This window comes from Cydia strobilella, chromosome 15 (assembly GCF_947568885.1).
Source record: "Cydia strobilella chromosome 15, ilCydStro3.1, whole genome shotgun sequence".
Taxonomy (NCBI): domain Eukaryota; kingdom Metazoa; phylum Arthropoda; class Insecta; order Lepidoptera; family Tortricidae; genus Cydia; species Cydia strobilella.
In genome coordinates, this window is record NC_086055.1 from 16,067,008 (window position 1) to 16,083,440 (window position 16,433).

A 16,433-nucleotide genomic window follows, 5' to 3' on the forward strand; every position below is an offset into this window, starting at 1 on the left:
CAGTGTTTTCGATTTTGAACATGTTACCACGTAAGTCGCTTTTCACTTACGAAAAGAGAAAAAAAAGGGATAAATAATACAAAAAGCAAAGATGCATTTTATCTTGTAATTCACTCAGTTACAAAAGTTACTTTCACGACATTTTACACAATAATATATATACACAGCTAAAGCCAGACCAGCGAGAGATGAGAATAACATATTTCATATGATTTTTATCTTACACAAAAAATCATGTTATGCAGCCTTCGAGCAACACCGGGAAGGGAGACGGCATTCGTACCATTTCCTCTCTGCCGAAGCATAGGTACAACTGTGCCTATGGCGGTGCAAGTTGTGACACTTGTGACACAGTATAAGTAATAGTATTAATACAGAACGGCCACGCACCGCCCCGCCCCGACTCGCATTACCTCGCCCCGCGACACCAGATTGACGGCCGTTTGCCGGCCGCTCAGTACTATTACACACACTATGACGCATGCCGCGTGTACAGACGTACCGTTCACACATAGAAACGCAAGTGATTTTTGCTGTATAGCGTGTCCGCCCTATGCTTGTCTCGTCCGTACCAAAAAGAGATCGAGGTGTGCAAGATTTGTCTTTGACGTGTGTCATTTTCTATGTATTTGTGTCGTCATTACAGATTGGATTTTGTATGTAGTGAATGAGAAGTGCGCCTGTGTGCACGTTTCCCCCGCAAAAAATTGCAGAATGATTTATACGGTAAGATATCGTTTGGGCTCCTCCCTTCCGACGTGTCGGAAGCCGGTGTTGCTCGAAGTATGCAGCTAAATATTTTTCTATAAATTAAACACTATCATCTCTTGTTGACTAACTACTTTATATATAAAGCGCTTTACGGAATGTTATAATAATTATTGCAAATATATTTTATAATAGTGACGTGACGTATTATTTTAGAATTATATACTTTGCTGTACATATTTTTACGAGCAGGCAAAGAAAAATAAAAAAAATAAAGATACATTGTGATGCTTAAATTCTTAAAATAATACTTTAAATTATACAAATTATACCTAACATTAAAGGAACAAGTAATATAGGTATATTATAATTAAATTAATTATCGATTAATAAATTTAATGTTATCACCAATATGGGGAGCGTGATGCATGAACTGTAGATGGCAGCACAGACGCCCCCCTATTCATTGACGCGAAGCATTATATATGTCAAGTTTCTATTTTTAGATTTAACACACTAGATGGCAGACCCTACTATGCGAAATAGAGCCAGCGTGAAGTGTAGAGGGCAGCACCTGCTTAAAAGTGCACCGAAGGATGGATACATTTGAGTGAGAAAGATTTTTATATTGGCATAAAAAAAATAACGTTCATTTCTACATACAACCATGTTTTTAAATTATAGAATGCATAAGTATCTTTTACGAGTTTTACAAAATATAAGCGGTCATGGTTATTAATAATAAGTAAAACTTGAAAACTGACGTCGCAAAATTTGCAAAATGTCTGATGCCCATTACAAACACATATTATAATAATACCTATATAATTCATTCTTATTGCACAGTAACAACATACAAGTCCAGCGGACTTACTGCCATAAGGCATTTTCTAACAATCATAGCCCTTATTAGTACGTATTATTTATATACGTATTATTGAAAATATAAGTATTACCAGAGATCAGGCTGCACAGCTCTGATGATGAGAGACGATGGAGTCAACATCTACCCGGGACACATAATTTGAACGGCCCAGTTTTCTGCAATTCAATTGTAAAAGTAAATTGTAGCTTAATAAATATTGTGATGACATAGATAGAATACATAGACAACTCCTTCTCTCATACATGTCGGAGGCAGATTGTAAAATCAGGCTGATCGTAAAGTTTCTGTGTGATCGTAAATGTCTTTACGGTAGTCACATTAAACCAACAGATAGGTAGGATAGGTTCATTAGGTTGCTTCAGATGCCCAAAGAAGTTTTTGGAAAATAATTCCTTTTCGGTACAAGCTTTTATCGCTGAATACTTTTCTTTCCACAGGCAACTAATACTCATCGAGACATTTCTAAAAATCCCAAACACAATTAGGTTTCGTTGTTTTATCACAGAGTTCCTATAGCCACCTGCTGTCTCCATCATCAGATCAGCTCGATGGTACCATAACATTGAATTGTAACCCGATTTACATATGTGTGCAAATTTTCATCTTCATCGAAAACCGGGAAGTGGGTCAAATTTAACTTGCAAGATACAAACATAGTTACATACATAGGTACATTGCAAGTTAATAAAAAGCTTGTAAAAAGTAGCGAGGCTCCATCGACTCAGGGAACAAGACAATGATTTTCACGTTGCACGATATGCCTAAGAATTTAATGATCCGCCTGATCTTACGATCGGCTGCCGACATATTACATACAAATGGTTTGTGCGTCGACATTTCGTGATGTTTATCCGCAACTAATCAGACACGAAAATATTGCTGCGTTGTTTATTAAACCCAAACTGGTTGTAGGACTTGTAGGTAATCCTAATAAGGCAGCATAACCTAAACGTGAAATAATTGACAGTTCGAATGCCTCGATTTATCGGTGTATTCCCTTTTGTCCCCGCCCTACGTGACCACCGCGAGACAAATGGAAATGATTTATATGACGCGCCTTATCCCATCTGTGCCCGGCGGGGACAAATAGGAATATACCGATTTATCATTTTAAAACCTACACAATTGGTGCGAAATCAGGATTGGGCAATAAATAACAAGATTACAGATGTGCGGAAAAGATTCCTGAAAGTTTGATGTGTTTTCAGCAATATCGGTAAAAAAAAACATGGAAATTTATATTCTGAAGACGGCAATTTCCGTCCAAAAATATGAGAATTCGAAATTATTCCTTGTTGACGCAATTTTGAAAACTTTCCAGTGGCACAGTTTCTCGAGTGACAGCATGATAATCTGTCTCAATAACATGTTGTTAAAAAAGTGGATAATTCCATTATACAACCACTGTAGTGGGGTAGTATTCGTACCATCGCCCACACTTTTAACTGAAAGTTCGTAAACCTTGTTACAAGAGGCATAAGAGCGTATTCACATTGTCCGATCCAATATCGGATGTCGGAAGGAAGTAAAATGTAAGCTATATGTGTTTCTCTGTATTTATTTATGCATTTAATAAATCATTATTACTAAAAAACTATAAATAATGCAATTTCATTTCATTTCATTTCTGCAGCTGTTTTTGTCATAGGCGCCTTCCGACATCCGATATCGGAAAGGCACTTCCGATAAACTCAGCCATGTCGGAGCCCCCCCGTCAGCTGTCAAACCGATAATATTTGTTTGTGTGCGTATGTGTAGGCATAATGCTTGTTGTAGTGTGCGTGACCGCTAAAGACGGCGCGTCCGCGGCCTGACTACGCTGATCCTACATCCGATATCGGATCGGATAATGTGAAGACGCTTTAACGGCCCGGCTACGACATCGCGCGGCGGCGGCAGCGGCGAGCGGCGGCCATAGGTGGGAGCTAAAGGTCCGATCGCTGTGTCTCGCTCCAACCTATGGCCGCCGCGCCGTAAGGTCTACCGATGGACAGTCAAGAGTGTTGGTTGTACATTCGCGGTGTGTCGGGTCACCGGTCAGGTACCTACGCGTCCGGGTCCTTGGCCATGAGCGCCAGGTCGGCCTGCACCATGTCCTGCACGAGCGTCTGGAAGGACACGCGCGGCGACCAGCCGAGCTTGGCCTTCGCTTTGGACGCGTCACCGAGGAGGAGGTCCTGTAACAAAATTGACCTTTGACCTTTCCGACGCCGTGTCTAACACAAAAGCTGTCACTCGGACGCCACGTCACCGAAGTGTAAAAACTGAAATTGAACTTATTCCGTCATTGGCGTTGGACCTGCGATTCGAATATATCCGTCGTTGGTGTCGAAAAGGTTAATATGCCATTTATATTTCGAATAGAATAAAAAAATATTTATTTGTCGAAAAAATACATCAAATATTTAGGTTGCCGGCTCAGCATAAGCCGTGTCTATTAGACACGGCACTAGTTTTCAGGGCACCCAAAGTTAAAAATTAAAACTAAAACAGAAACAGAACAAAATAAAAACTGAATGGAACAGAACATGTGTAAACAGACTTCTAAAAAGAGAGAGAGAGAGAGAGTTCACTATATAGTATTAATTAATTAATGTGTCCGCTCCGCTTAATTATAAACTTGTAGTTGGATTACGAGTAAAAACTTTTTAATGATGAACTTAGAAGAGGTAATGGATTTACAGTTTCTGGTTGGTGGAGGTAAATTTTTCCAACACTTCGTTGCAGTATATCGGAAACGTGAAAAGCGGACGTACTGTGTTGCGTTCCGTTAAGTCTGAGAGCACCACGTACACGACCCTTCGAAAATTAAAGTTCTTCAAATAAATAAGCCGGTTGTTTATCGCGAATGACTCCAAAAAGCAATGAAGCAAAGTGCGAGGTAAGTCTGGCAGCCATATTTGATAGGTTATTTCGGTTCAAAAATGGTGTGATGTGAGAACGACAAGAAACAGAACAGCAAAACATTTTGCTTCTTGCTTTGGGCACAAGCATTTTGAATGCGAGCGAAAGACGGCATCAGCGTAACTGAATTTGGACAGAATAAGCATCTTATGTATGTGCCCCGGAAGACCGCCTGGATCAACGGTTATGATCTTTTGTTGCCATGAATTCGGTTACTCATTTGTCCTCATGCCATGTAGGCCTAAAGAAAGAGGATTAAGCACAGTCTCATTCGTAGAAATCACCACTTCAGTAAGCCTAAAATATGTAGGGTTCACTTTGATCAGCAGCTGATCAGTTTTGGCGTCATGTCCGGTCTCGTCCACACCGGTGCCGCGCCACACGACCGTTCGTCTGACAACCGCGAATGAACACGATACAGTAGTACTATCTCTGTCACTCTTAACTTAAATATAATAGTAAAACAACTAAGAAACTCACCACTTCTGTAGGCCTGAAGTACTTAGGGTTCACTTTGATTAGCAACTGGTCAGTTTTGGCGTCATGTCCGGTCTCGTCCACACCGGCACCGCGCCACACGACCGTCCGTCCGACGACCGCGAACGCTTTCTCCACGAATTCGCGGACGCTGTGCGTCTCTCCTGTGGCCACTACGAAGTCTTCGGGCTCGTCTTGTTGCAGCATCAGCCACATTGCCTGGAAAAGGATAGGAATATTAGGATATACTTGTAAACTATGTTCTTATATCCGAGATTGTACAATGACGATTGGACTAATTTATTACAATTATTACGCTAATCTAACTGTAATATTTGAACAGTATATGACTTCAGCGTCTTTAAAAATTTATCCTCTAAGGTGGTGAAAGGGGGGTTTAAAGTTGGGGGTTTTGTATGGAGATCAAATATGTTTGTGTGCGAGACTTGATCTTTGTTTAAGGGCATATTATTAGAATACAAGAAAGTGATTTTAGCGGTTTTTAAAATTCATCCCTTAAAAAGGTTAAAAAGGGGTTGAAAGTTTGTATAGGGCTCAAATTTTATTTAAGCTAGGGATTTGAAACTTAATAAAAAGGTATTTTATTAAAAGACAAGAAAACTGACTTAAGGTGGTGAAAAAGGGGTTGAAAGTCTGTATGGAGGTCAAACATTCTTTTGAGAGCGGGACTTGAATTTTTGTATAAAGGCATGTTATTAGAATCTAAGAAAAGTAATTTCAGCGTTTTTAAAAATTTATCCCCTAAAAGGGATAAAAAGGAGTTGAAAGAAACTAATATAATTACCTCAACATAATCCTTGGCATGTCCCCAATCCCTCTTACAGTCCAGATTCCCCAGCTCTATATACTCCATGAGGCCTAAAGTTATCTTCGCGACGCCGCGGGTGATCTTTCTCGTGACGAAGTTCTCGCCTCGCCGGGGACTCTCGTGGTTGAAGAGGAGGCCGTTGCAGGCGAACATGCCGTAGGCCTCGCGGTAGTTTATTGTTATCCAGTAGCCGTAGAGTTTTGCGCAGGCTGGAATATAAGGAAATGCTTATAAGAGAACAGAGCTTTGAATTAAAGATTAAACCTTGTCGGATTGCATGGTTGATAGTGGTCTGTGGCCGCTCACGTCAGTAGTGACATCTTTGGCGGTCAAACCCTTTGAGTTGGATTGAAACTGCGATTGTGACTAATCCATTTAAAAGCCTGGAAAAAAATCGTGCCCCGAGTTTGGCAGCTAAAGATGGCGCTGTATACGGCGCCATGTTTTGTGATAAAATAATTTGATAAATGTCAACTACATATTTACAATCAGAGTTCTCGTATAATGCACGGAGTAGTACAAATCCATCTACAATCAATACTTAGCTGTCAAATTCAGTGACTCGGCATTTTTTTTTCTGGTTGTTCAATACAATAGTGAACGGATGTCACAGACAGTCCCCTATGCAGAGGATGCATGGAGACAGAACAAAACATGCATGGAGAATGGAGGTGCTGAAATGCAGCGGAGTGACCCCATACAGGGAAAAACATCTCGGATCCCCGAGGTCCTACTCAACATCAAAGGTTTGATAGGATTCCTCGGGGAGCTGTGCCGGCAGGACTAGCTCACCCCCCATGTCACGCAAAATAGGCGTCAGTCGTCGAGTTGCGGAAAATCGCCCGAACTACAATACAATACAATACAATAGTGAACGGATGCGATTGCGAAATCGAAAGAATTTACCTCCCAAGTACCAACTTGTGTCAGTGTTTTCCATTACATCCATTATCTTGGCGAATACCCAGAATAATTCAAAAACAAATGTATGAAACATCCGGAGAGTTTCCATTCTACTCTACTCAATCCTGGTTTGCATAACTGGGTGATATTTGAGGTAATAATCAATTCTAACAATCTCTAATTGACTGAAATAAATGTCATATACTAAGAAAACAGGGCACCAACCTGCCGCGATAGCAGAGGACGCTGGTTCGTTTCCAGCCTGGGGCACTGGAGGCCTTGGTAATTTTTTCTTAGTATATGACATTTATCTCAGTTTATAATTTATATAGTAGTGTTTCTACTTAAAATAAAAAAACAAATTAAAGTATTTTCTGTAAATAATTTAATTTGTTCTAATAATTCTAACAGAATCTCTAATTAAATTTAAGATTAATGTCAACCGTGACTATTTTAAGTTTCGTGTGATTAGGATATAAATTAAAAAATACAAGACCTCAGTTTAAATTATTAGGAAAAAAATAAGGGTACCATTCGATTCCTTACATTTTCGTTTAAAAAAATATTGTACGTCAATAAAATACATAAACGCAATATTTCACCCACAAAATTGCAATTCCTTTGTTTTCCGTTCAGCTCTGAGGTGAGGCCAGGTAGATCCGCGTCTCCTTTTCCAAGCCTGCTATTGACTGCTTTCAGAGACTTAGGGTACCTAATGCCACCTATAAATAGGTCTACCAACTTCTAAAATAACCCCTCCTAATATAGTAGTAACATAAGGAAAAACTTAATTAAAACCTACATTTGGAGCACCACCCTCTACGGATGCGAAAGTTGGAACATCACAACACAAGATCGCCGTCGTCTGGAAGCATTCGAAATTTGGTGCAGGATGCTCAAAATCAGCTGGACAGAAAAGCGCACCAACCAGGAAGTTATAGAAAAGGCAAAAGAGAAAAGACAAATAATGCACGCCATTGAAAAACGTAGAGCTAAATGTATAGGTCACATACTCCGACACGAAGGGCTAAACAAAATTATACTAGAGGGTCATCATCATCTTCCTCGCGTTGTCCCGGCATTTTGCCACGGCTCATGGGAGCCTGGGATCCGCTTGGCAACTAATCCCGAGAATTGGCATAGGCACTAGTTTTTACGAAAGCGACTGTCTTCTGACCTTCCAAACCCAGAGGGGAAACTAGGCCTTGTTGGGATTAGTCCGGTTTCCTCACGATGTTTTCCTTCACCGAAAAGCGACTGGTAAATATCAAATGATATTTCGTACATAAGTTCCGAAAAACTCATTGGTACGAGCCAGGGTTTGAACCTGCGACCTTCAGATTGCAAGTCCCACAGAGGGTAAAATTGAGAAAAAAAGAGGAAGACCCAGAATATCATACATGACACGGATAAAAGAATGGTGCTGTACCCATTCATACCAGGAAGTGAAAACGAAAGCCGCTGCCGGAATGGAAAATGCTATAGCGACAGAGGGCCGGGCCCTCTTAATATTGATAGATAGAATATAGTAGTTGGGTTAAGTAGTACTAACCGTAAGGTGATCGCGGGTAGAACGGCGTTTTCTCCGATTGCGGAACTTCCACAACTTTGCCGTACAGCTCCGAGGTGGAGGCCTGGTAGATTCGCGTCTCCTTTTCCAAGCCTGCGGCTCTGACTGCTTCCAGTAGACGTAGGGTACCTAATGCATCCACCTAAAAATAGATTTTAGTTACTTAATGTCTTTAAATAACTTCTATTAATACAGAACTGACTTCAAAAAACAGTATGCTATTAGCACTTCACAAAATGTCGAACAAAATACAAGACATAGACTTAGGTACCTAGGTACTTTAAAAAATACACAAATAAATATGCCTATATTTCAACGTTTTGATTTTTTAGGGTTCCGTACACAAAGGGTAAAAACGGGACCCTATTACTAAGACTCCGCTGTCCGTCTCTGTCACCAGGCTGTATCTTATGAACCGTGATAGCTAGACAGTTGAAATTTTCACAGATGATGTATTTCTGTTGCCGCTATAACAACAAATACTAACAAGTACGGAAACCTCGGTGGGCGAGTCCGACTCGCACTTGGCCGGTTTTTTAAATACCTTTTCAAACAATAAGACCTCGTAGATAACTGAGCCACTGAGGAAGGCTCCGAAATTTAAAAAAAACCGTTTGAAAACATTTACCGAATTAAACCTTGAAATTATCATAGAGTAACTTATACTAGAGCGGTACTGTCATAGTAAATTTTGTAACCCCAGTAAATTCACTGCCATCTGTCGACACACTTTAAAACTAAAAATGAAGATTTATAAAAATACGATAGAATGTATTTAAATATAGATAAATGATTTTTTTTATTTGCATTAATTATTTTTATGATTTTGACCCATGTTCTTTCACTGATATGCGTTAAAATTGTTAAATAACAAACGAAACCGTCAACGCCATCTATACGACTGTAGGCCAAAACTAGTATCTGAACGAGAATCAAATTTTCTTGATTTTCGAGGCACGTTTTTTCCTTAGACTGTATCCATCTATTACGGAGTTATATCTATCTTTGAAATTATGAACTAACCACTTACTGACTTGATTATTTTTCGTTTATTTCGTTTCCACTTGAAATTATGAAGTCGTTAAAAAATTAAGTTGATTATTGAAGTGTATGGTTAAACAAAACAACAAGTTGTAGTTTTATTTTGACTGCGCTTCCTGGATTTCGCGGCCTGTGCTACGTTCCCCGTAGCAGCGGCGTAGCATTCGTAGCCGATATTCCTGTCTCGCTCACAAAACCCGCTAGGGGGGCACCTAATGGCCCTGCCCTGCAGGCGCGACAAGGAGGGTCCGATTTTTTTGCGTAGGCGCGATCGGTGTCACTTTGCTGCACTATTTACACGGGTTATTTCGCAAGGGACGCGACTGCTCCTCTCAAACTTGATACTCACCTGCGCTGTGTATTCGCTCAGTTCAAAGGACACTTTTGATACTCACCTGCGCTGTGTATTCGCTCAGTTCAAAGGACACTTTTGATACTCACCTGCGCTGTGTATTCGCTCAGTTCAAAGGACACTTTTGATACTCACCTGCGCTGTGTATTCGCTCAGTTCAAAGGACACTTTTGATACTCACCTGCGCTGTGTATTCGCTCAGTTCAAAGGACACTTTTACGTGAGACTGCGCTCCGAGATTGTAGATCTCTTTTGGTCGAGTCTGGAAAAAAAATTATGTTGGAATTAACTCTTTATTACTTATACATATAATTAAACGTACGCATGCAAAACGTTACGTATAATCATAGAGTAACTTATACTAGAGCGGTACTGTCATAGTAAATTTTGTAACCCCAGTAAATTCACTGCCATCTGTTGACACACTTTAAAACTAAAAATGAAGATTTATAAAAATACGATAGAATGTATTTAAATATAGATAAATGATTTTTTTTATTTGCATTAATTATTTTTATGATTTTGACCCATGTTCTTTCACTGATATGCGTTAAAATTGTTAAATAACAAACGAAACCGTCAACGCCATCTATACGACTGTAGGCCAAAACTAGTAGCGCCCTCTGAACGAGAATCAAATTTACATGATTTTCGAGGCACGTTTTTTCCTTAGACTGTATTTACATTTCCTTACATTTCCTTAGTCTTTGGTATAATAAAGAGTTGTCTGGTAGAGTTGTCTCTTTACTGATAAAACCGCCTGTTTCTGCCACTACTTGATTGTTTTTGATATGTTTATGTACTGTCAGCTGCAGAGAAAAGGTACCCCCCTGTCCCCTTTGCATAGAAGTTTGTGTGCAAAGGTGCTAAGCTAATAGTATTGCCGACTGTATCTACTAGTATTGTAAATTGTGTGAGGTGTGCAATAGGTACAGAGTTAATAGAGTATTGTGTTGTATATTGTATGTGTGTACTTTTGACCATATTTAGATGTTGTTTAGTTATACCGATATCTTCGACAGACTCGTCAGTTAGGTAGCAGGTGGTAATCTAAAATCATATCATAAAATTGCACGCATCAGTAATCGCTTAAGTCTACGAACTGTTTTATTTTAATTAGGAATAATTGGTTTATATCAGAATAAACAAATAGATAGAAGATATTTCAATTTAGGACCGGAAATTAGACGATAAAAGGCCACTAGTTTTTTTTAATAGTTTATTTTGAAAATAATAATAGAAAACAGAATAGCAATTCATTTAGTTATGATTTATTGTAGGTATTATAAGTATTTATATTTAGTTTATTACCTATGTGAAAAACAATTCACGCTTAAACCGCCGATCCGATTTAGACGAAATTTTGTAGGTAAGTATACATATAAGATAAGTATCTAGTATAATATAGGTAGAGATAGTCCCGAAGACATTATAGTTATTATCACAGAAATCATCAGTCTAAGCTGACGATGTCACAAGGAGCTAGTTTTCAATACGCGAAACATACCCAAATCCATCGTAAAAATGACCACAGCTCGGAATTATGTTGAATCATAAACCATATCAACATGTACGGTTAGCAAACAAAGATTCGTAAGCCGTAAAGCGTGTAATCACACTATTGTTCAGGTATGAAAGCATGTCACACTCAACCTTGCCGTATTTATTGAAATATATTTCATGCTATAATAGGCAGAGAGTAAGGTGTGATCAAAATTAATTTATGTGAAGAGAGCAAGGTCACTTAATATATTATATTATTATAGCTTTATTTACTCAGTGCTTTACATTTTTAATAATAACAATTTAGAAGTGTATTCAAACTGTTGCTTAATCCTATTTTATGTTATATTGGTTGTACTTTTGATTGCAGTTTGTTTACAGAGGACCTACCGGGAAACGCGAATCCAAAATTTCGCTACCTGGTTTGTTATCGCTCGAATATGCAAGTTTTTTTTTATACCACGTCGGTGGCAATCAAGCATACGGCCCGCCTGATGATAAGCAGTTACCGTAGCCTATGGACGCCTGCAACACCGGAGATATTACACGCGCGTTACCGACCCTTTAAAAACCTGTACACTCCTTTTTTGAAGAACCCCATACTGTAGCCATTCCACAGCCGAAGCGTACGCGGGAGGAAATTCCTCTTAAACCGCACAGTACGCGACCATTTAGGTGCTAGGGTGTAAGGATGAACACCCTGCCGATGGCGAGCGGCGCGGTGATAGAAAGCGGCCGTTGGCATCATGTCAAACAATTCTTCAGAGCACATGCAGCCCATTGTACAAGCGGTAGAACACGCATAAGGAGGCGAAGTCTCTCCTTAGACTTAAAGGTTCAATACCGCTTGTGAGTTTGGGATCGTCGACGATTCGTACAGTGACAGAGATGTTAGATAACGAAATTTTGATTTTCTTGTTTCGCGTTAGACTCTCAGATTGTGGTAGTGGCGCGCCGAATATTCCCTATTCAGTGACAATGCCGCTAGTGTTTGTTTACCTTGACAATGATGCTTATCAAACAGGTAGTGTCCGTGAGATCCCCGTAGTGCAGGTGCATGCGTCCGCCAGTGTGACACGCTGGTCTCTCGTAGAGGTGCTGTATGCGGCCCGTGTTGAAGGATGAAGAGCGTCTGAGGATACCGTGGACGGTGTAGCCTTTCTCGATGAGGAATTCGGCGAGGTAGGAACCGTCCTGGGGGTCAATTGATACAATGAGTGAGTAGGCATGCGGATTGGACGCAAATGGCGCGCGGCGCGGCGAGCGGCAAATCAAGGCCGTTACCTATAGCACAGAATAAGTAATAGTATTATCACACAGAACGGCCACGCAGCGCCCCGCCCCGATTATAATTACCTCGCCCCGCGACAGCAGATTGACGGCCGTTTGCCGGCCGCTCAGTACTGTTTTTATGCAACTTACTCACACTATATTCGCGTGAGGGTTAACCGGTTAAACCTGGAGTTACCATGGTTACCAGTACAATTTGACACTGCAGGGTTAACGGTTTAACCGCTTAACCCCGGGTTAGTGGGATGGTGCAAGTGCCACTTATAGTTGGGCACGTAACACGTAGAAATGTATAGCCAATACAAATAATTTAATACGATGCTAATGTTTCTAACCGTTAAACATTTTTTTTTATTTACAAACAGTTTTTATGATGCTTTTTATATTTCGGAAGTCTCGAACTCGATGAGTTTCTGGGTTTAAACAAAAAAGTTTCATGGCGATAAATATTTCAAGGTTCGAGCGGAAGACAACTTCTCTATACTTCCTCTTTCGTATTTATCAGCTACCAGCTACTAAAACTACGTATACCTATAGCGTTCAGGTTCTTTTCCAAAAGTTGCTTGCGTCGGATGCCGTGGATGTTTTATATGCTCGGAAATATTGAAATCACATACTCTCGTACGATATTGCAACAGGATGTAAAATTTGCTAAAGGTTCTTGTAGTTGCGAACAATATGTGATATGTGGACATGTCGCTAAAAGCGACTAAAAATAATAGTGAGTGAAACCGTACTGATCTAAATATTTTGAAATATGTGATATGTATATGTGGCACTGGCAGGTCGCAGGCAAATTGTAAGAATACGCCGTTTAAAAACGGCGTCGTCATTTTACAAACTTTTTCACGTTTATAAAATGACGCCGCCGTTTGTAAAATTGCCGTTGGCAAATTGTAAAATATCGGCATTTTGTAAAATAGGTACCTTAGATACCTTATGACATTGACAGCGCCGTTTGCAATTGGCCGCGGCATTTTGGTCGAATTAGTTCTTTAATTTACCACGCGTGGCCCTGCTCATCAAAACTATGAAAAACGCTGGGGTGTCCATCAAATCTGAAGTTCGTCGTACTTATTAGGGGCGCGTGGGACGGGGGAGGGTTTTGGATCTGAGTGAGTGGCTCTGGCGCTGTGGAAGAGCAGCCCTTCCGCCTTCGCGTGACGAAGCACGGTCACTACACTCGGCTCCGCAACTTCGGGTTGCTGGTCACCTTAGGCGACCAGCCTCAGCCGCTCGCCTCGCTTGTTCCCGCGCTCCTCCGTCACAGCACTTTAGGGGTAGGACAGACAACCACCACCGCCACGTGGATAGTGGGAGGATAGGGTACCTTGAGATTTTGGTGGCCGTGAGGATGGTGGTGTGGTATAAAAGTCAATATAAATTAATAAAACAGCAAACCATGTATTAGCGGTCCTTGATTAAATAAGACAAATACGTTTTAAATCAGTGGCTTGTATTTTGATTTAGTATTCCATTACATTGATTTTTCTTTAAAAATACGTAACCACCGTATCGACTGTTGAGTTCAGCCCCGATCGTCCAATGGCCGCCTGCGCACCCGCCTTACCGTCATTTATTTTTTCAAAATCAGCTACTACCCTTTTAATTTCGCAATTTAGTTTTATGCGTTTAAGAAGGATGCTAACATATGGCCACCCTCAGCTCAGACGACCATCAGGTTTACGTTAACACTATTGAACGCACTAACAATTTGCCTTTGGCAATTTGCGAATGTAAAAACATTTGTAAAATGACGACGCCGTTTGTAAAATGCCGAATCTTACAATTTGCCTGCAACATAATTATATGTGACATTTTCAACCACATTGTCGCTTGTCAATAAGGTTGATTTCAAATTGAAGCTGTATGGAAATAGCGCCTTATTGACAACACACAATAAGTACCCTTTTGATTGAAAATGGCACATATAAAGTGTATGTAGACAAGCTTCCTTATTGCTTGGTATGAACAGACATGCTTACTTCCTTACTTAGGAATAAAACCGGATGAAACAGACTAGTAAATATTACAGATAAAATGATACACTTAGCAATAAAAATGGGTCACTTAATTTTAATATAAAATGACCCATCACTACAGTTTTGAGTTAACTCCCACAAGGAAACTTACCATGTACAGGCAGCATCAAATAGATTAGTGACATTAGAAGTGGCTAAATATACATAAATGAATATATTGACTTTTGAGGCAATCCTACAATGCACTATATACATACTATACCTGAAACTGGAATTCAAGTATAAATACTTGTTTGTGGAATTCCAAACAATACCCATTGTTTGGAACAAGTATTTATACTTGAATTCCAGTTTCAGGTATAGTATGTATATAGTGCATTGTAGGATTGCCCCGCGCGACAAGAACACAGTATAAGTTTACTTTACATAGACCTTCTGTTAATTTGGCACTTTCCTCGAGAAACTCTTATATTATGTGCATTCGTATTTATAATAAATTACCTGACATTTTTAAGAATAATAATTTGAATATATTTAAATCACAAGTACATGCTTGGTTAATACAGAGATGTTTTTATAGTATTAGTGAATTTTTAAATAATGAAATAATGATTTAATGGGATTTTATTGTGTTTGACTTCGATTTTATATTATTTCATTCTGTTACTGCATGATGTATTAGGTAAGATTTTTGATTATGATTTATGGTTGTATTAATGTTAATGCTTGACATCATTCATGTAAGAGTACATAGGAAATGTTTGTTTGTACAACTGTAAAGGTAGTCTTGGTTTTCTTGGTTTTAAAATTGTTACATTAGTAATTACTGTGCAATGTACCCATTTCTCACAGACAATAAAGATTATGATAATGATTATGATAAGACCAAAAAATCTAAGTTCTTTAGAAATGTCTTGATGTTAGTTGTCTGTTAAAAATAAATAACTTTGCGACAAAAGTTTGTACCAGCTTTTTTGACAAAAAATACCATATTTATCAATAGTGGTGATGATGATTTTTTTCCGCGATTTCGGAGTTGATCCCAGAGTAAAAGTTGCTCAATATAATCTCAAAACCTCCCTGGCAACGGGAATGCACTTATTTTTTTGCCACCCGTGTATACCTATTAAGTATTATATAATTCCTTATCATAAACAACAACCTAGTTGCTAGCTGATAATGTTAGATTTTAGAATTGTAAGTACAGTAACTTCGATTAAGTACATTTTAATTTAAGAAGTATTTACTATTAGAATAACAGTTGAGGAAAAGTTGAATATTAGATGTCTAACATTGTTAGGATTGTAATGTGCATTACAATAAACAGTGCTTTCCATCTTGGAAAACCCCAAAACATCGCAAACGAAATACATATTTAATTACCTGTCCTGTGATACCGGTGATAAGAGCCACCTTTTTGTTTTCTTCGCCACTTGAACCCTCTCCGGACATCTTGTCTTTTTTATTGTAGAGAGAGAGTAAAATATTTAAGGCACAGGGCGTAGTGTACACGTCCTCACCGCGCGAGCCGGCGACGCTTGATGCGGATTGATAAGCTTATCACAAACACTCATACTCAATTAACATTATCGTGCGAAATAACGGTTCACAACCGATAGTGATGGAATTAATTGATGAACTAATACGTAATATAACTTCTAGTATAGGAAATGCACGGTTTTCAGGCAATAATAGTGTATAAAATATAAATAATTACGAATTTGAGAAACAAACTCTGTTTATGGAAATGGGTTTAAAATACTTGTGTCAGTTTAGTGTCAGTGTCATATAGTGTCATTGAAAAATGTCAATATTGTTGTGTTTGAGCAACTGAATTAAACGTTGAACTGTGTATAAAATGAACGGTACACGACAACACACGTTTGGTTTTAGCGTGTGTTAGTGGCTTTATAGTGAGGATTTGATTTTGACGGATAGTTTTTTTATCTTATCTTATGACTTATCTTATTTCATTTATGTCATTTTAT

General features: G+C 39.1%; 1 protein-coding gene across 2 annotated transcripts; it reads right to left on the reverse strand.

The window, feature by feature from the left end:
• Positions 1-87: 87 nt before the first annotated feature.
• Positions 88-16,167, reverse strand: LOC134747638 (GDP-mannose 4,6 dehydratase). Of its 2 annotated transcripts, none has more exons than XM_063682244.1 (9): positions 15,829-16,167; positions 12,173-12,367; positions 9,852-9,932; positions 8,260-8,419; positions 5,781-6,013; positions 4,979-5,194; positions 3,644-3,771; positions 573-1,749; positions 88-342 (listed from the first exon to the last, which is right to left on the reverse strand). In XM_063682244.1, the coding sequence occupies exons 1-8, from the start codon at positions 15,895-15,897 to the stop codon at positions 1,671-1,673; spliced, it is 1,161 nt and encodes a 386-aa protein (XP_063538314.1). In that variant the 5' UTR covers positions 15,898-16,167; the 3' UTR covers positions 88-342; positions 573-1,670. The 2 variants fall into 2 exon arrangements, with proteins under 2 accessions (XP_063538314.1, XP_063538315.1); XM_063682245.1 differs by having other exon boundaries at positions 3,640-3,771; positions 15,829-16,166.
• Between the last annotated feature and the right edge of the window lie 266 nt (positions 16,168-16,433).